The sequence below is a fragment of the Miniopterus natalensis genome, chromosome 20 (assembly GCF_054644295.1).
Source record: "Miniopterus natalensis isolate mMinNat1 chromosome 20, mMinNat1.hap1, whole genome shotgun sequence".
Lineage (NCBI taxonomy): Eukaryota > Metazoa > Chordata > Mammalia > Chiroptera > Miniopteridae > Miniopterus > Miniopterus natalensis.
Window position 1 is genome coordinate 12556345 of NC_142100.1, and position 20501 is coordinate 12576845.

The 20501-nt window shown below is 48.9% G+C and overlaps 1 protein-coding gene across 5 annotated transcripts; it reads left to right on the forward strand.

Moving 5' to 3' along the window:
• Positions 1-468: 468 nt before the first annotated feature.
• On the forward strand, positions 469-19647 carry SLC25A1 (solute carrier family 25 member 1). 5 transcript variants are annotated; one of them, XM_087828357.1, is made up of 14 exons: positions 469-547; positions 5372-5568; positions 6370-6527; positions 7006-7063; positions 12040-12269; positions 16097-16605; positions 16886-16993; positions 17074-17173; positions 17260-17398; positions 17899-17983; positions 18151-18255; positions 18426-18541; positions 18623-18696; positions 18919-19647. In XM_087828357.1, the coding sequence occupies exons 6-14, from the start codon at positions 16518-16520 to the stop codon at positions 19031-19033; spliced, it is 930 nt and encodes a 309-aa protein (XP_087684483.1). In that variant the 5' UTR covers positions 469-547; positions 5372-5568; positions 6370-6527; positions 7006-7063; positions 12040-12269; positions 16097-16517; the 3' UTR covers positions 19034-19647. The 5 variants fall into 5 exon arrangements, with proteins under 5 accessions (XP_087684483.1, XP_087684479.1, XP_087684481.1 ...); XM_087828353.1 differs by lacking the exon at positions 7006-7063; XM_087828355.1 differs by lacking the exon at positions 7006-7063 and having other exon boundaries at positions 16204-16605.
• Positions 19648-20501: the final 854 nt, after the last annotated feature.

The window sequence follows — 20501 nt, forward strand, 5'->3', positions numbered from 1 at the left end:
GAGTGGGACTTTGGCATTCTTGTCAGGAGAGTCTCACATGCAGCTGGGTTGAACCAGTCATCTAGATGTTGGTCATTATTCATAATTAAAGAAAGAGATTGATATTTGAAGCCTTTTACATGTTAGTAGGGAAGGCAGAACTCTAAGGAGTAGGTTGAGCTTGAACTGAAAGCAGTTCATGAGCACCTGTGTCTGCTGTAGAGGCCCCTGGGAAGTCAGTCTGAAAGGGGACACTGTACCCACAGCCCAGTATATGTTTGTAGCCATCTCATTTTGTGAAATGGTTTTTGACATACTGAAACAAACAATAGTAGGCTCATTATGTCCTAAAATTGTTGTACACCTGTGTAAAACTTTTTTAAAGGTCTTGTGTAAGCTGTGAAATGTTGCCTATTGGCAGACTTATGATCCTTGTTCTGGAAAAAGATACGGAGCCAGTCATTTACCTTTTGACTTTCTTATTTACAAAGTGAGGAAAGTAACCACCTTCTCACTGAGGGTGTGTGGGAGGGTGAGCCTTTGTGAGAGTGCCCACAACAGTGACATGGTAAGTGACCAAATGTTAAATGAATTTTAATAGGAGTTCCTTGGAAAAACAAATCATCACTATCTAACATGTTTAAATGTTCAAAATCCCCAAACTTCATAAGATTCCCAGTATTTTTTGAGTTAATTGGGTTGAAAGAGTTATCAAGTCCTAGGAGAATCTTTATCAATGTTCCTCTCCACCAGTTCTTAAGCATTCTGTAGCTGGGGCAAAAGTCTGTCTGGAACAGACTTTCAAGTGATGCATATACATAGGGGAATGGCCCCATACAGAAAGTATAAATTAAAATTAAAGTTTTCCTGTTCAAACACTGGGTTTCTCTCCCCAGTAGACACCAATGTATTTTTCAAAAAATTATTAAAAGGATCCTACTATGAATATTCTTCTGCCTTTTGCTTTTGTAACAGTTTGAAGATCTTTCTTTTAGGATCACATGCAGATCACAGCATCTATTTGACAGTATTGTTTATTACTATCCTCCTGGGGCTATAGTTGTCATCCTGTAAGTATTTCTTTGCTTCCCCTGGTCTTCCCATATTTATTTCCCTGCTGCTTCACCCTATCTACTGTATTCAGTCTCTTCTACATTTTCTTCTGCTGCTTCTCTTGCTTGAGGCCTGCTAGTGGCCTCCATGCCAGGGAGAGATTACCATCACTCTTGGCTGGTTAAACAAGGATGCCACAGAGCTGGGATAGCAAAGTTCAGTGACAAAATTAGAATCTGAACAGATGTTTCTTTACAGGCTGGAATCCAGCTAGTTGACATTTAACAGGGATAAATATAGGATCTTATGCATTGGTTTTAAAATACAGAAAACCTGAAGTGGTGTAATTTTTTTATTTTATTTTTTTTATATATCTTCATTGATTTCAGAGAGAGGAAAGTAAAGGGAGAGAGAGAGATAGAAACATCAATGATGAGAGAGTCATTGATCGAGCCCGCAACCCGGGCATGTGCCCCGACCAGGAATCAAACCCCAATCGCCTGGATCCTAGGTCGATGCTCAACCACTGAGCCACGCCCAGCCGGGCAGAAGTGGTGTAATTTGAGAGAGGTTCTATAAAGCACTATACAAGTGTAGTTTTTAAACTACCCTAAACTAACCTAGTCCTAGAATTTTAAGTTCTATAAAAGACCTTGGTGTCATCATTCTTCGTAGGACCTCATTTACAAAGCTCCCTCTCTGAGCTAGGAAAAGCTTGCTGGTAAGTTTAAAATATATTTTCTTAATTATATCTGCAGATAAACTAAATCTGACTGCCTAAGACAAGTAACTTCTTTACTAGTGAATTACTTAACCTCCATGTGCTGGGCACTGGGATAAAGCTGTGAATGAGCCTGAGAAGGAGATAGATACAGAAGAAAAAATCCTTAGCATCTCCAAAGGCACAGAGGCATGAAAACATGGGGATGTTCAGTACACCTAGAGTGTTCTGACTCTTTGATACAGGCAATTGGTGTTTTCACTAAAAGTCTTGTGTAAACACAGCTGTAACTCAGACTACTACTGTCCCTAAGCCCCTTAGAACAATCATAGGATTGTCAAATGAGTAATTTCTTTTTAGATTTTTCCAAGTGTCTGATTATTTTTAATGACTCATAAGTTTATTTTTTATTTTTCAATTATAGGTTACATTCAGTCTTATTTTGTATTAGTTTCAAGTGTACAGCATAGTAGTTAGACAATCATATACTGTACTTTACAAAGTGATCCCCCTGATAGATCTTGTACTCACCTAACACCATATATAGTTATTATAATATCACTGACTATATTCCCTATGCAGTCTGTACTTTAATATCCCTGTGACGGGGAGGGGGAAGGAACGGGGTGGAACGGGTCATTGGGGAGAAAAAGGGACATCTGTAATATTTTAAACAATAATAAAACTTAAAATATATATATATATATATATCCATCCCTGTGACTGTCTTGTAACTGTCAATTTGTACTTCTTAACCCCTTTACCATTTCCACCCAACCTCCCAACCCCCTTCCCATCTGGCAACTATAAGTTTGTTCTCTGTATTTATGCATCTATTTCTGTTTTGTTTGTTTATTTTGGTATTTTTAGATGCCACATATAAGTGAAATTATATGGCACTTGTCTTTCTCTGTCTACTTATTTCATTTAGCATAATATCTTCTAGGTCCATCCATGTTGTGACAAATGGTAAGATTTCATTCTTTTTTATGGCCACGTAATACTGCATTGTATATATGTATTGCATCTTTATCTGATTGTCTGTTGATGGGCACTGAGGTTGCTTCTGTCCATTAGCTGTTGTAAATAATGCTGCAGTGAACATAGGGATGCGTATATCTTTTCAAATTATTATTTTGGATTTCTTCAGATAAATGCTTCGAAGAGGTATTGTCTTGCCCCCGTGTTTTTATTTGGGGGCCTGAAATGTTTCTTTAGACTTAAATGAAAAGTCAAGTAATTCACACTGGAGAGAAGCCTTACAAATGTGAAATATATGGAAAAGCCTTTAATCAGCATTCACATGTTACTAAACATGAGATCATTTATACTGGAGGGAAGCCTTACAAATGTAATTAAGCAATATGGGAAGTTCTTTAATCATCATTCAAATATTACTAAACAGAATTTATAACTGACAGAAGGCTTACAAATGTGGAATATGTGGCAAAGCCTTGTCATCATAAGAAACATTCAAACCTGTAAAGAATTTTTGTGAGCTTGTTTGAACCAAACTGTCAACAGTTCCTGGGAATCAAAATCTCAACGCATTGAGATGATGCTCCGGAGAATGGCAGTTTTGCACCTTATTTTACATTACAATCAAAAGTGAAGATGCAAGTAGGTTACATGAAATCCATTGGTGATAGATTAGAGAGGTGGGAGAAAGCAAAGGCAGGGGGTGGGGGGGACACCTCTGGGATTGGATGAAAAGTAAAATGATAGATACATATATATTTTGCCTAGATGGAGCAGAGAATAGTTAACAGTCAACGATAACATGATAACAGTAACAGTGAGAGGATTTATGATCTTTGGCGTGGTACATTGGTTGTGCCCTGAGGGGTCTGGGAAAAGGAGAGTTACCCAGAAATTCCAAAAGAATGTTATCATAGATTCAAAAGACAATAGACATCAGAGAAGATTCTAGCCTAGGACATAACTACCTGCCATAAACTTCTTTTAGTTAAAACGTTTTCATTTCAGACCATCCTTTGTGGTTACTTTAGGTCTGGCCCTGCCAAGGCCTCACAAAAGAGAAGCCGTTCCAGCCATCACGTTAGGGGTGAGTTAATTAAATGTTTGACCAAATATAACAGGCTAATTTTTAAGTTGATAATTTTGTATGGCCCACAAATGATGATATAAATATCCAAATGGCCCTTAACAGAAAAAAGGTTCCCATGCCTGACTTAGAACATTTATTTAAGTTAGTCACCATAAAGGAGGCGTTTAGAGCAACATTCTTTGCATCAGTGTGAGAGGGGAACATTCTGAATTTTAACTCTTGTTACCAATTGGTCTTTAATGAAAATAATGGGCAGATTATTAAAATTATGATGTATCTTCATAGTAGCCATATATAGGTGTGATGAATATTAGTAGATGTGGTTGAAATAGTCTTCAGAGATATATCTGAGAAAGTATAGATAACTCATCAATTTTTTTTAATATGTTTTTATTGATTTTTGAGAGAGAGGAAGGGAGAGGGAGAGATAGAAACATCAATGATGAGAATCATCCATTGACTGCCTCTTGCACGCCCCCTACTGGGGATGGAGCCCGCAACCCAGGCATGTGCCTGACCAGGAATCAAACCATGATGGCCTGGTCCATGGGTAGACTCAACCACTGAGCCAACACCAGCCAGCTAACTCATTGATTATTGAATAAAATTATTGTACATCCATGTTGATTAAATAATTAGCCTCTATTCTGAAAACCAAAAAACCAACACAGCTCAGATCGTTATATCAGAAGAACAGGAACACCTGAATGTTTGTCATCTGTGTTTTGACAAATAGTCACACAGTAGGTTTGTCATGCTTTATTTAGGCTATGTTTGAACTTTATATTATTTTCATTAATAAAGCTGAATGAATTTGAATGTCAAAAAAAAAATGAGATCTTACCATTTGCAACAGCAGTGGATGGGACCTAGAGGGTATTATGCTAAGTGAAATAAGTCAGTCAGATAAGGACAAGTACCATATGATTTCACATGTATGTGGAAACTAATGAACAATATAAACAAACAAACAGATGCATAGATACAGAGAACAGACTGATGGTTTCCAGAGGGGAGGGGTGTTGAGGGACAGGGTAAAAAAGGTGAAGGGATTAAGAAGTACAAATTGTTAGTTATAAAATAGTCATGGGCTGTAAAGTACAGCATAGGGAATATAGTCAATAATATTATAGTAACTATGTATGGTGCCAGGTGGATACTGGACATATTAGGGGGAATACTTTGTGAAGTATATGACTGTGTAACTATGCTGTGTACTTGAAACTAATACAAAATAATATTGAATGTAAACTGTAATTGAAAAATAATTTTTTTTTCATATTAAATAATAATCTTAGCCTGGTTGTCTCCTTCCTTTATGCTGTCTCCTTCTTTGTTGAAGTGTCTGTTCTCTATCATACTCCTCCCTGTTATGCAGTTCTTCGCCTTCCTATTCATTCATCTGAGAAATACTTAATGCACAGTTTGTTTTGGACTTAACTGAAATGGTCATGCAATTTTAGACAGAATATAGAACTGAACAAAAATCCGTCTGCTCCCTGGAGCTGACTGAGTGTTGCAGAAAATGAGATTTCTCTTTTAACCCCTAGGTCCTGGTTGAGCACATTGGAAACCTAGACCGAGCATTTGAGTTTGCAGAGAGATGAAGTGAGCCTGCTGTGTGGAGTCAGCTGGCCCATGCCCAGCTCCAGAAAGACCTGGTGAAGAAAGCCATCAACTCCTACATCAGAGCTATCAACCTTCCCTCTTACCTGAAGAATATCCAGGCAGCCATCAGGAGCAGTAGGTAAACCTCCTCTCCTTGGGGCTCTGCTTCTCACTGGGTGAAGCCCGCCCAGCGAGGGAAGGGTATGGCCCTGCTGGGAATCCGCACGTGCTCTGCACTTAGAGATAAGAAGACACAACTGAGTGAAAGTTTTCTGAGAGAATCTGAGATAAATGTTATTTGGTTAATGACAGTAGCTCTTCAGTTGACTCTTACCCTCTTGTACAGACTAAATTTATTTTAAGCACAGTGGGTATCACTATCACAATTTTAAACCCAGAGTTTCTTCTTGCCATTCTAGTTGGTTGTGGCGACAATTCCTTCAGTGGCTGGAATAAGCACCACATTCCCTATTGAGGTTCCTGTCCCCCAGGGCAGCTCCTTTGGGTTCTGCCTCTTTTCCTTCCCCCACCTAGGTTAGGACTCTGCTCAGCAGTCTGCTTGGCAAGCATGTCCAAGACCTTCTAGATCTTTCCAAGAGCCAGAGCCCACCTGAGGCAGAGCTGATAGGTCAGCATCCTGACTGAGAACAGGTTGGGAGGAACTGAGCCCCTGGTTAAACAGCAGCTCTGGGTTAACATATTTTTAAATACGTTTTTTATTAGTATTCATTTCAGAGAGAGGAAGAGAGAGAGAGAGAAACATCAATGATGAGAGAGTCATTGATCTGCTGCCCCCTGCACGCCCCTACTGGGGATCAAGCCCAAAACCTGAGCATGTGCCCTGACGGGGAATCTAACCATGACCCCCTGGTTAATAGGTCAACACTCAACATCTGAGCCACACCTGCCTGTCTTACCTCTTTTTGTTTTCTATCTTTAGACAATTGGGAAGATCTGGTTAAATTCCTACAGATGGCCAGGGGAAAGGGCCACAGTTCCTACACAGAGACAGAACTTATTTTTGCCTTGGCTAAAACTAGCTGTCTCTCTGAGCTAGAAGATTGTGTTAATGGACCCAACAATGTCCACATTCAGCAGGTAGGCCATGCCCCTGGGGAATGTGAATTGTTGTAGGCTGGTTCAGGGATCACTCCCTAGAGTGGCACAGATTTGGGATGGTGAGAAACAAGCCACAAGGGTGATTAAGTCCCTTGTTGAGGCCGCTGGCTATGCAGGTCAGAATGATTCTGCTAGAAAAGGTGTCAGGACTACATGCAAATGCTCTGTTACCCCTGAGAACAAACTGAACTGAGTAACTAGTCAGATGAAAGAGATACGTTAAAAATTAATCATTTTTCCATATGTCAGCAATTATCAGATAACATAATGGGGGAAAATTCCTTTTTATGTAGGAATAAAATCAAGTGTTTTTTAAAAACCTTAAATGAAAGATCTAAATAATTATAAAGTTTGCCATTTCCAGGGTTAAAATGTTACGCCTGGGAAAAGTGATAGAGATGAAGGGGTAATGGAATATATTCTAACTCTACAGTAATTGCATGTGTGCTCTTGACAGAACACACTCACTTCATTGAAATAAATAACAAGTGGACTTTGGATATTTGTATTTCAAAGTAAGTTTCAGTTAACTGTTGGAATTAGGTGACAGTTTTGAAAGGGGTAAAAAGTTTATCACATAATTTTGTAAACAAAATTAAATTCTAGATGAAATATTTAAAATTTTTAAATATTTATTTAATCTTCGTGTGAGGAAGGAGTTTGTAAGCATATAAGCAGTGGAAGAAACCACAAGGGAAAGTAATTTACTGCATTCACATAATGCATAAAACTTTTAAGTATATATGTGCAGTAATTCCCCCCCTTATCTGTGATTTCGCTTTCCACAGTTTCAGTTACCCATGGTCAACTGTGGTTCCAAAATATTAAATAGAAAATTCCAGAAATAAACTATTCATAAGGTTTTTTTGTTTTGTTTATTATTATTATTATTTTTTACCAGTGTTGGAAACAATCTAAGTCATGGCACTATTATGTTGTGAGCAGTGGGAACAGCACTGGGTGTTAGTCCAGTGGGGTCAGACCAGACTTGGGTTCAGCAACCTCGGTACTTGGGTTCTAGCTTGGAAAGAATTCAGAGCCAAGACCCAAACTGTAAGAGAACATTTATTTCGTTAACCACAGAGGTAGAAAAAGTAATTCCTAGAAGAAATGGGCTTAGGAAACAAGTTATAGAGGCAGAGGAAGGGCCCTTGGTGCTTGGGAATGAGGAAGCTAATGGAAACATGACTGGTGGTGGCGGGGGGCGCAGGAGTGCTCCCAGGAGAGAGAGCCTAATTCATAAGTTTTATATTGTGCTCAATTCTGAGCACCTCACCTCATCACATAGGCATTGTATCGTTTCACATTATCAAAAGAAGAAAAGTGGGTACAGTACAAGATATTTGAGAGAGACCATATTTACATAACATTTATTAGAGTATATTGTTATAATTGTTCTATTTTATTAGTAGTTACTAATCTCTTACTGTGCCTAATTTATAAATTAAACTTTATTATAGATATGTATATATAGGGGAAAACATAGCATATATAGATTTCAGTACTGTCCATGGTTTCAGGCATCCGCTGGGGGTCTTGGACATATCCCCCATGGATAAAAAGGAACTACTGTATTCCTTATCCTGGGCTTCCTCAGTCTAGATGTAAAAATACATCCCAAGAAAGTAGAAAAGGTCCAGATAGCTTTATATAAAGATATTTAATCATTTCAGTATGACTTATACTAATAAAAATTGAAAGCCAATGTCCAACAAAAGGAAATAAACAGCATTCATCAATGGAATATAATATAGCCATTACAAATACTTATTTGTGATAGAAAAACCTTTCAGAGTAAGTTTCAGCAGAGTGAAAACCTGCACGTACAATATAATGAACATATAAACCTAGAAAAACGCCCAAGATAGGGACAGTGAAAACTTTGAGATATGAAATTGGGCAATATCATACTATTTTCCTTTTACTTGCCTGAGTTAGCCAAGTTCTTTTTTCAATCAGTGAGCACACTTTTAAAATTAACTTTATAATGAAAACATTAATGTTAGAAAATGAAACCTTGCCCCAAATCTCCCTCTGAATTCAGAACAGGACTCTCCTGATGGGAGAGAGGATTAAATACAGAGCTGCCCTGGATTATGCAAGTTAAATCCCACCTGAGACTGGGCGGACTGGGAAGCGCAGACAGCTTGTCTTGTTCTTCCCCAGGCAGGTGGCACACCGAGGGAGGCCTGGCCTGCTCCCAACCTCCTACAGTCCTCCAGGGTCAGCACATTTCAGCCAGATGCAGTCCGCCGCTTGTTTGTATGTTTCCCACAGTCCGGCTTCTGTTGACTGCAGCTCCATGCTGTCATTCATTTTCCCTGTGTTTCCTGTCAATTCTTTGTATATCCTTTGATACAATACTTTATCTATTCAACAAACTTTCATCAAGCATCTAGCTTGTGCCAGGATAGGGGCTGTGGATGCACAAGTGAAAATAGTAGTCAAATTTTTGCCCACTCAAGAAGTCTAGCCCTGTCCAGTTTGGCTCAGTGATTAGAGCATCCATCCACAGACTAAAAGGTTCTCGGGTGTGATTCAAGCCAAGGGCACGCACGTACCTCAGTTACAGGCTCGATCCCCTGCCCTGGTCGGTGCTCAAGTGGGAGGCAACCAGTCAATGTGTCTCTCTCACATCAATATTTCTGTCTCTCTCTCTCTCCCCCTCTTCCACACTCTCTAAAAACCAATGGAAAAAATACCCTCGGGTGAGGATTAAAAAATAAATAAATAAAATCAATTCATGTTACCAAGGATGAATATTCTAAAAAAAAAAAAAGAAATCTATAGTGTGTTAGGTGTACGTGTAAAGGAGTAAAGTGCAGCAGGGAGGGGTAGGCAGAGCCACAGCGAGCAATGAGTGTGAAGGTGAGCAGTGCCATTCCAGACAGCACGGTGGGGAAGGTGTCCCAGAGGGGAGTGCTTGAGTCTGCATCTCTCCAAGAGCAGAGGACCAACAGTGCCAGGGCCCTGGGAAGAGGGAGTGTTTGGGTAGGTTGCAGGAGCAGTACTGAGGTGGCCAAACTCCAGAGAGCTTGGAGTTGAAGCCAAAGAGGGAACTGTGGGGAGAGGCGGGTGTTGGCACTGGAATCTAGAGGATAAATCTCTGTTGTTAACATATAGCCTTCAGAAGTTATTTGGATTGAAAGACTTGCATTCATGCAGTTAATTCTTTTCCCAGCAGTTATTTGTGAGTTTCACTCTCCCTAAACATAGTGTGGCAGCACTCTCTTGGCACCTACATTGCTTTCTATCAAGATTTAGGGAATTAAAAACACCTAAATTAAAATCACATTCAAAATACTTGTTTCTGCCTTTGAGCAGTGGCTTGGCACCACCCCTCGGTTTGGATCCATGTCCAGGCATCTGCTGCTCAGGGTGTGCTGCTGGAGAGTTCCCACGCCCGCAAGGCATTGCCATCGCTCTACCTGGCGTGTCCCAGTGGGGTAAAGTGCAGTTACCCAACAAGGCCTTTGTGTAATATGCTGCATGGCTGAGCTGATTTCACAGGGTTCCGTGTCTCAGGAGCCCCTAGGAGCCGAGAGCTTGAACTAATGGTGTTACTCCCAGAGCTGTCCTCAGCACTCCTGAGGACCTTCCTGGAACACAGATAGCTGCCACCCTCTGCCCAGCACAGGCACCGCCCTCTTACAGCACATGGGCTGATGCCAAAGACCCTTAACATCAGGGCACATTGAGCTGCTCCCCAAGTTGTCACCTCCAGTTTGGGACTGTTATGTGACCTCTTCCTCGCCCTTGGTGACAGTGCTTGTGGTCCTTCCTGGGATGCTGACAGGGCCCCTGTAGAGGGCTAAGAGGAAATGTTGTAGAAGCTTTGGAACCTCACGTCAAGGGGTTGAGGTGCTGGCCCTGGAAGGTGGCAGCGGGGCTCTGACACACCAGAGGGAAACTGCCCCCACTAAAAGGGTCACAGCTGCTCTGTCCTGCTAGTGGTATGCCAAGGTCTTAAATGCACAGGTTCCTCACAAATGGGGGCAGGAAGTGAGTGAGAAAACGATGCTGTGAGCACTGCCAGAGGGGTGTCTGTTCTCCTCCAACATTAGTGCCACTCAGGGCAGTGTGTGCCAGGAAGAGAGCCCAGGAGAGCAAAGCCACAGGCAGAAAGTGGTTAGCATACTTTGCAGCACAGTGGTTCTCAGCCAGGGATGATTTTGACCCCCAAAGGACATTTGGTTGTCACACCTGAGAGTGCTGCAGTGCTACGTCTAGTAGGTGGAGACGGGTGGTAGTGCTAAAGAGCCCACAATGCACAGCAGGTGTCAGCAGTGCCCTGGGGGGAGGGGGGGTCTCTACTGAGTAGAAGTCCTGGGAGAGTAGGTCACAGCATGCCACCCCAAGGATGGTGAGTGGCTACTGCTGGCTCCTCGGACATGCGCAGAGCAGCAAGAAGCATGCTTTCCAAATTGCCAAGGTGAGTGTAAAAGCATGGTGAGCAGTCAGTTGTCAGGGATGACCACCTGGAGGTGTACACATTCTCCAATGTCTGGGGAGACATGACCTGAAGGAGCTTTCATTTGAGTCTCCACTGTTTTTGACAGTAAGAAGAAAAAAAGAGAGACCTGTTCCCTTGGTAGGAATAGTGGGGACAAGACAGGACTTGGCACCCAAAGCAGCAAGCAGGTGGGACAGAATCCTTCCTGGAGGAGGACCAAAAGGGTGTGCCACATGCTAGCATACAGGGCTTTGAGTCTCATGTCAGTCTCTAGGACATGAGAGCCTCATGTTGGAGGTGACCAAGTGAGCTCGAGGAACAGTAACTGCAGCAGTGGCCAACAGTTGTCTCTGCATAGTGGCAGTCACCGTTAGTGGGCAACCAGACTGCATTCGACACCAGCTGTGCCTTTCATCAGCTGAGTGTGCAGAGGGTGGTTGTGGAGGATGAGGAAGCTGACACATTGGCTACCTGGGTTCTTCTCTTCTTGCCATGCGGCTAGAAAATAGAGGATGGATAGAGAAATTGCTAATTTACTGATGGCTAATCACTGGGCGGGTATGATTTTTTAAATTGCTTTAGACTAAGAAGTGATCAGGGACTTTTTTATGTCAGGAAGAAAGGGCAAATCCCTATTTCTTGAGCACTAGCCATGTCCCTCGTAGCTGAATCATGTTGAATGTGGAAGGATAGTGCTGGCTATTGGCCTGAGCCCAGTAACTCTGGCCTTCACAACAGGCCCTGCTGGCGCTGTCACCATCCCCTTCAGTGCCCATGCACTCCCTCTTCATGTTGTCAGGCCCTGAGGCTGGAACCCATCTCCCATAGCACCTGCACTGTGTGTGTCACCCCCCTCTGGGCAGTTAACAAGACAAGCTCCTCTCATTTCTCCTGGAGGTGGTACTTTGTCTGCCAGAAGGCAGCTGAAGCACAGGGAACCCTCCTGGGATGAGGGGAGGGCCTTCATGGAGCTTGGCACTGCTCCTGCACTCTGCCAGCCCAGAAAGGCAGGGTGGCCAAGCAGTGCATCTGCCTCAGTTGCAGGACACCATGGAGCACGCTGCAGAGTCAAGGGACACCAAGCTGGTCAAGAAGTTGCTGCAGTGGTTCCTGGAGGAGGGCAAGCTGGAGTGGCATCACGGCCTCTCTCTTCACCTGCTACAACCTACTTCCCCCTGAATATGATGTTGGAGCTGGCCTGGAGGTACAACCTGGTGGACCTGGCCATGCCCTACTTCATCCAGGTGATGAGGGAGTACCCTAGCAAAGTAAGTACCTGCCCTTCTGTGGCTCTGTTTCCCCTGGCTATGACCCTGGCTCTGGTCTGCAGAGGTCCTACTGTGGCCAGTTAAGAGGCCAGCCCAGATTGCCCAACCAGCCCAGGCTGCTGTTGGGAGAGGCCTTGATTTTAGGTCCAGTGTTGTTATTTCTAGAAAATCACCATGGGGTGGTGGGGAGCTGGGTAGAACTGAGCACTTGCCCTCGCAGCAGTTCCACACATTGCCGGGGGCAGGGGGTGAGGGGGCATGCAGTGTGTTAGTCCACCACCAGGAGGCCCAGGGACACCTGGTGTGGGCCACTTACCTCTCAGCACCAGCTATGGGCAATTGGAGGAGCACTTAATAGGAATGTTAATCATATTTAAGCCTTTAACACCTTAATGATGGAGGCAGTCTTCCCCTCTACAGCTGCAGACACTGGGGTTCAGGTTCAAAGCTGACAGATGAAGGGGGTGGGGGCTTAGACACATGTCTTCCTGGCCCAGGGGCTATACTCATGTCTTAGCATCTCGCTTCTGTTACTCCAGATGTCACTTGGTGTCCCACTTTGGCTTTCTTTGCAGGTTGATGAGCTGTTTAACAAGGTGACAGTGTCTAGTTTCAACTCCCTGTGTGTCGAAGCCCTAGGAGTCACTTTCTAGGGCCTAGCTGTAGCCACTGTCCAGAGACCCATGTCATCTGGTCTGCTTTGTTTCTAAGTATGCAGAAAAGCAATGGCTCAGCAGTGCCTACTTGCCTATCCAGCCATATACCATACCTTCTTCCAGCCAGGTGGAGGACCCACAATGCCAGGAAGCCACAGCCAAGGCTGCTTTCAGTGTGCATGGAAGGGAGGAGCCTCCCAGCGTTAGTGTGGGGGTTAGGGAAGAAACAGGGAGGGGGTGGCGTCTGGTGCTACCAGCTTTGGACTGCAAGGGCTTCCTCTGGACCATCCCGGGACCATTCAAAGCCATTACCCTGCTGCAGGAGGAGGGACCCATAAAGTGTGCCTTCTTGCTGGAGGGACCCTGTTCCTTGGCCCAGGGTCTCCAGACACCTTCCCTAGTCCTGGAAGGCAGAAGCTGCCATGGCGCCTGCCCTCGATCCTGCCCCACATGCCTCTGCTAGCACCCAACCAAGTTCCTGATATGGTGAGGAGAGGCGGGTGCTCACGAGGGATTTCTCTGGCAGTGATAAGAGTGTAGGTTGTTTCTTGGCTTGGGATGAGGCCCAGCAAACTGGACACTGCTGTGTGGCAGAGTAATCCAGACAGGAATGCCACAGCCCATTCCTGACTGGAAATCCTGGTCCTGGGCCTCTTGACTCATCTGGGAAGCTCAAGCCCCATCCCTCTGAGAACCCTCTGCCCCCCAGGGCTCTCCCAGTACAGCAGCTGAAGGCAGAGAGGACAGGCTGTGAGAGGAGAGCTGCCATGCTCCTTCCTTACCTCAGTCCAGGTCCCATGGGGGGAAGAGGAAAGGGAGTGTGCAGGGCTGGCATCAGAGCTGTCTCTGCTAGGTTTCTGGTACCTGGCCCAAGCTCTCCCAAACCTGAGTGCACATAGGGCACATAATTGTTTCTTCTTTCTTACCCAGGTGCTTGTTTGGGAGTGGTCCCAGATACACAGTTGCTGTCACTCATACTAGCACAGTGCTGTCCGCCCTATATCCCCCATGGCATCACCTCACTCTGTTTCCTCTCCATCCATCAATCTGCTTCAGCCTATGGGGACTGCACCTGGTGAAACCTCAAGGAAGGGCAAAGTGCAGTTTGTCTTCAGATGGCTGTCATAGCACCTATCTCTCAGATGGTGCATCCTCTCTGCCAGGTGGAGGGTCTCAGGTGTAAGGTGACCAGTCCCCTTAGAAGGGGTAAGCATCCCAGACTGGCTAAAAGGAGCTACTACATTGTCTCAGCAGTGTCCCTGTGTCCAGAGGAGGACTCAGCCCTGTGAGTCACGCTGTACTCAAAGCCCACTGCTCCAGTGCACCTGGTGGTCAAGTGTCCACTTGGAAAGTACTGGGCTGGAACAGCAGCTGAGGTTCACCAGGGCCCCACTGGGCACTCACATCTCCATCTGGTTAGAGAGGCTTCACTTTGTGGAGTGAGGTGGTGGTCACTGCCAGTGCAGTGGTGGTCTGTGTGCCTGTCTTCAGCTCTAACTCTCCTGAAGGCTATGTGCTTGCCTCCCAAGTTCACCTCCAGGCCATTACTGCATGTGACCTGTAAGGTGGGCACTCACATGCTCTTGCCTCTTTGCAGGTGGACAGACTGGACACCTCAAAGTCTGTGCAAGAGAAGCATGTGGTAGAGCCTGCCCCTCTTTAGTAGGTGGCATCCCATAGCTCCTGTCCCCTGTCCCTGGCTGGGCTTCAGATTGGGGTGGGAATGGATAGGGTGGGGGATGAGGACCACAATGGCTGCCAGGTGCAGAGAAGGTAGTTCAGTGATCTAGGAATGTTGAAGAGGCACCACCACGGTCCTCCCTGCTCTGAGGGCAACTGCCTTCTGGTGGGGGGTGCTCCTGCCTATTCCTTGTGCCTAGTAACTGCCCTGCCTCAAGCTACTGCTGTGCTGCCCTATCTGGCCCTTGACAGGCTCTTGTTGGCTTTGCACTTGAGAGCCTGCCTGATTGGCCTGGCAGTTCAGTAGACAGATCACTTGGTGTCCACTGCACAGAGGCTGATGCTTCCTAGAGTGCATTTGAGGGACTAACATAGGCCTGAGGTGTAATGTGAGCCTCCCAACTGTGTGCTCCTTGAGGGTTATGGTGCCCACCCACCATTAATGTCAATTTGGGTTTTTTAGGTATTGATGGGCATCAGTGAGACCCAGCCAGTTGAGCTAAGTAAGTGCCCTATACTTGGGGACAAGCTTACCCTCTAGGCTGGCCAGCCTCTAGAGCTGGCCCCACAACAGCAGCTCCCACAGCCCTTGCCTCCTGCCCCTGCTCTTGGAGGACACTCAGCCTCTGGATGGTTAGGGCTGGTTTGTAGCCCTGCTCCGTGGACCCCTGGCCACTTGGGGGCAGCAGGAGCCCTGCTCACCCTAGGCTTCTCCCTCTGCAGGTCAGCAGCTGATGCTGACAGCAGGCCTTGCTACAGAACCGGCCCCTGCCAGCTTCCCCTATGGCTGCTCCCGCCTTTGCCCAGCCGCCTGTGTAGGGCTTCAGTATGTAGTGGGCACTCAGTGGTAACATCCCCTTTACAGAGTTACTAACCTCCCCAAGGAGCACAGAGGACCCTGGGTGTTACTTATTTTTGCTGAGACCCAATGATAGCAGCCACTGAGCCTTCCCAGAACCTGGAGATGTCAGAGTAACCCTTGACTACCTAAGAAGACCAGCTCCAGCCACCAGGCAGGGAGGTCAACTAAAGGCTCCATACCCTCCAGCTTCAGCCAGCATCCTGGGGAGTGTTTGTCTGCAATAAGTACCCAGCGCTAGGAGGAGGGGCACCGTCTCTTCACCGGCGGAGCTGCCCTCCTCCCGGTCACTTTGCACACAGTTGAACAGACTAACAGGGTTTTGAGCCTCCTGCCAATCATGAATATTAAAAGTCTGTTTATCAAGGCAAAGCTTCCGTTCTTGGTGCTGGTGTGGATAGGAGGGGGCAAGAGATTTGCTTGGTCTTCTGGGGGTGGGGGACCTGCACCCAGGGAAGCTGCCCTGGGGGGTACTGTCAGGTGTATTTGGGATCTTTTCCTGACGGTGTGCAGTACCTGGAGTTCTAAATCCCGAAAGGAGAGTGGTAAGTGCTGGCCATAGGTGTGGGAAGGCCAAGTCCTCAAACAGTAAGGATGGGGCTAGCCCACGTGTCTCTCCACTGTCATCTCAGGGGTCCTGCCGCACACGGCAGAAGTGCAGACCCGGAGCCCGCTCCTACCCGCGCCTAGCTGTGCTCAATGCCCGGGCAGGCTCAGGAGACTGCACTTTGACCCACAGCTCTGCGCGGGCGCAGCACCGCCTCCCAAGGACCCCTGCCGAGCGTGGTCGTCTGAGTTACAGGCTGGGCCATTGGCTGGGTTGCTGTCCTCGCAGCGGCCTCAGTGCCCGGGCCTCAGTTTCCCGGCCTGCAGGGGGCGGGCCGGGGGCGGGGCCCGGCTCGAACCACGCGGGGCGGAGCCCAGGGGCTGACGCGACCGCTCCGCCCCCGGACATAACCAGCCGCCGCCGCCTCGGCAGACAGCTCTGAGCGCAGGAGCTCGGACCCGTGGCCAACGCCGGGAGCCCCGCCTCTTGCCTACCGCCACCCCGCAATGGCGGCGCCCCGCGCTCTGGCGGCCGCCGCCGCACCCGCACCCGGAAAGGCCAAACTGACGCACCCGGGGAAGGCTATCCTGGCAGGTGGGCTCCTCGGGGGCTCGAACTCCGCGTCCCGCCGGTCCCGCCGCGTTTTCGGGCCGGCCCGGGACGCGAAAGCCCCTCCCCACTTCCGGGTCGGGCGGGGGGCGCGGCACTGGTCTCCAGTTCACCCTGCGTGTCACCCCTCCGTGCCTCGCCAGGGCAACGGGGGTGGGGTATGGGGACCTGGCGGGACAAAGTCCCGGGCGGGGGAGGGGCCCGGGCGGCAGAGGGCGGGGCGGCCGGGCGAGGGTCTCCGACCACGAGTCCCGGGTTCCCGCAGGCGGCTTGGCCGGCGGCATCGAAATTTGCATCACCTTCCCCACCGAGTACGTGAAGACGCAGCTGCAGCTGGACGAGCGCTCGCACCCGCCACGCTACCGGGGCATTGGTGAGCAGGGGGCAGCTACGGGGCGCCCCGGGGGGCGGGCCCCGGGGGCGGCTGGAGTCGCTGACCGCCCCCTCCCCCAGGGGACTGCGTGCGGCAAACTGTGCGCAGCCATGGCGTCCTGGGCCTGTACCGAGGCCTCAGCTCCCTGCTCTACGGCTCCATCCCCAAGGCGGCGGTTAGGTGAGACGGGGCTCGGGGTGGGGGTGGCCTCGGGAGGGGGTCAGGGGCAGTGGCGCCCCTCTCACCCCACTGCCTTCCACCCCAAGGTTTGGGATGTTTGAGTTCCTCAGCAACCACATGCGGGACGCCCAGGGACGGCTGGACAGCACTCGAGGGCTGCTGTGCGGCCTGGGCGCTGGCGTGGCTGAGGCCGTGGTGGTCGTGTGCCCAATGGAGACCATCAAGGTTGGAGGTTTCCTGTAGGGACTAAGCATGCAGAGGGGAGTGGGATGGTGGAGCCTGGGGTGATCCTGTGTCCAATGGAGATGTTGAGGTGGGGAGGGTCTTGCAGGAGGGGGCAAGGTGTGCATGGAGAACTGCCTGGGGAGCTGGGTGCAGGAGGCCTGCAGGATGGGCCTCCTGTGGAGGCTGGTCTGTGTCCTGAAAGCACTAGGAAGATGGTACATTTTTAAAAAACACTTTCATAAACAGAAAACAATGGGTGTTTGCTGCCTAAGCTACCAGCAGTATCACAAACACGACTGCGGAGGCTCCTTAGTGGGGCAGGTCCTCTTGTCTCCTGGGCCTCAAGTCCCACAGTGGCCTTGGTTGTCCCTGTTTCCAAGTAAAGAGCTGTATCTCCAACCCTGGCCTGACCTTGGTGGGGTCTGGGCCTGCAAGCCAAGGGGCCAAGTGTGCCCTTCCTGTGGCACCCTGGGAGCCAGCTGCTCTGTTTCCTCTCTCAGGTGAAATTCATCCATGACCAGACCTCTCCCAACCCTAAATACAGAGGATTCTTCCATGGGGTCAGGGAGATTGTGCGGGAACAAGGTGAGCCACTTGGCCTTCCTACTCAGGTAGGGTCAGGGACCTCAGCTAGGATGAAAAGAACCTGTGTGCACTTGCTTTTTCTGCCTTGGCACTCCTGAGTGCAGCTTCCCCCAATCCCCATCTGGGGCCTGTGTGTAAGTGTAACCCTCATGCCTGCCTGCTCCCAGGGCTGAAGGGGACATACCAGGGCCTTACTGCCACCGTGCTAAAGCAAGGATCCAACCAGGCCATTCGCTTCTTCGTCATGACCTCCCTGCGCAACTGGTATCGAGGTGCGTGTCTTGCCCTAAGATCCCACCTCCACTATTGGGCTTTCGTGCCAGAGTCCTGCCCCTTGAGGCTCCCATCTTTTAAGGCCCTGGTCCATGTTCCTCCCCAGCTGTCAGAGATGGCCCCTTTACCTTCCCATCACCTTCTGATTGCATCTCCCACCCCCATCCAGGGGACAACCCCAACAAGCCCATGAACCCGCTGATCACTGGGGCGTTTGGAGCTATTGCGGGTGCTGCCAGTGTCTTTGGGAACACTCCTCTGGACGTGATCAAAACCCGGATGCAGGTGGGGTAGAGCTTGGAAGGGGGGGGAGAATTTAGGACTGGGGCTGGCTGCTGAGTCTTGTGGTGTGCTGGTGTCTTGCAGGGCCTGGAGGCACACAAATACCGGAACACGTGGGACTGTGGCATGCAGATTCTGAGGAATGAGGGGCTCAAAGCGTGAGTGAGGGAGAGACAGGGCTGCTGTCCCCACCCCAGGCCCTCCCTGGCCTTCTCCCTAGGCCTCACCCCAAACCCCCTGCCCACCCCAGGCCATCCCCTAGGGAGTCCTTACCTTTAGGCCCCTGATCTTGCCTCCAACATCTGGGCCCACCCCTACTGTCCAGGGGCATTGTCTTTCCTCTGCCTCCTCACCTACCTTTTTCTCCCACCCAATCCCAGATTCTACAAAGGCACTGTCCCCCGCCTGGGTCGGGTCTGTGCAGATGTGGCCATCGTGTTCATCATCTATGATGAAGTGGTAAAGCTGCTAAACAAAGTGTGGAAGACAGACTGAGCCCTAAGGGTCTGCATTGGGGCTGCCCTTGGGCACCTTCAGACCAGCCCCGTCTGCCCTCTTCTCATGATTCCAGTGCAGTTGTGCCAAAAGCCCCCATTCCCCTGTTCCTTGCATTCCATGGCCTGGGCCTGTTCCCTGTATCCATTGAGTCCATATATCTGATAGTACTTGTGTCCCTTGTGGTCCAAATAACACCACCATTGTGTCCATATGTTCAGCAGAGGCTGAGTGTTCCTCTGGCCTGTGAATCTGTGCCCACTTGCCCATATGCTTATTCATGAGCCATGTGCCTGTGTTTCATGTTCTGTGTCCCATGACCCTGTGTCCTGCTTCCCAGGGTACTACCCGTGTAGTCTGGGTCCATGGCTCGGTCCCAGCCCGGTGCCTTCCACCCTGGGCAGCAGGTGCACCTGCCCCGGCATACCGCAGCTGCCTCCAGGCCTCAGCCTGGCCTCACTGCATTCCAGGGGCGGCATGCCCCCTGCTTCTCCTGCCACTGGCCTTAACTGGCCCTTGGGCCCTCCCTCCGCCTGGGACAGGGTGGCACCCACCACTCTCAGGACCAACCTCCCAAGGCAGAATAAACCGGATCCTGTCACAGCCTACTGTCCCTGTGTGGTTCCATCTGTGGGTGGGCAGTGATGGCCAAGCCTCTGTGAAAGTCAAGCCCTTCCGAGTGTACTGGCAGGGGTACAGGGAAGCCAAGCAGCAGGCAGGCTGGTGGGCAACCTTCTGAGAGACTGACATCAGGCCAAGGAACATCTGTGCTCCATCCAGGCCTTGCCTGTGGCCTGTGGCCTGTGGCCTGTGGCCAGGATCCTGTAGGGTCACCTGGAAGTAAACACTTAGTGGCAGAGTCGGGAGCTGCGCCATGCTGCTGGTTGAGCCTGGGCTACAATGCTCCTGGGCTCTTATTTGTCCCTCAACCTGTGATTAGGCCCACCTCTCTACTTCCTGGTTTTTCTGTGAAATGGTCTGAGATGAAGTGCTTTGTGGGGCATTTAGTTTCTAGTCCTCTGAGGCTCTGAGCATGAGGCCTTTCCTCACTCCACCCAGGCTGGGAGCCCTAGGGCAAGAATGGGTGGAGCTGCCTGACCAGGACCCTAGGGGTGCCTCACCCCACAGCCCTGAACCTCAGAGGAAGGTGTCCCTCTTGCTGAATCCCAGGTTCCAGGCACAGGTGGAAGGTGGGAGCCCAACAGGGCATGGAGGATGACACAGAGCCTTGAGCTAGAGGATCCCCAGGGCTCTTCCCACCCCCCTCAGATTAGGAGCTGGGAACCACAACCCATCAGCCAAGTGGACGAGACTGAGAGCAGGATAGGATGAACCAGTACCCCTGACTGTGGAGGCAGAAGGTGCCTTCCTGTCCAGGTGACTCCATGGGCAAGTCATGAAAGGGTTTAGCTCAGGCTGGGCAATAACTTGCCAGCAGAAGCCTCTTAGTGGGAAGGTCCCCTCCCTG

Excerpts from the sequence above, each read along its gene's own strand:
- SLC25A1 (XM_087828357.1), top strand. The coding sequence starts at position 16,518 with ATGGCGGCGCCCCGCGCTCTGGCGGCCGCCGCCGCACCCGCACCCGGA. Across the intron at positions 17,984-18,150 it reads GGAGATTGTGCGGGAACAAG|GGCTGAAGGGGACATACCAG; the intron begins GTGAGCCACTTG and ends GCCTGCTCCCAG. Across the intron at positions 18,697-18,918 it reads AGGAATGAGGGGCTCAAAGC|ATTCTACAAAGGCACTGTCC; the intron begins GTGAGTGAGGGA and ends ACCCAATCCCAG.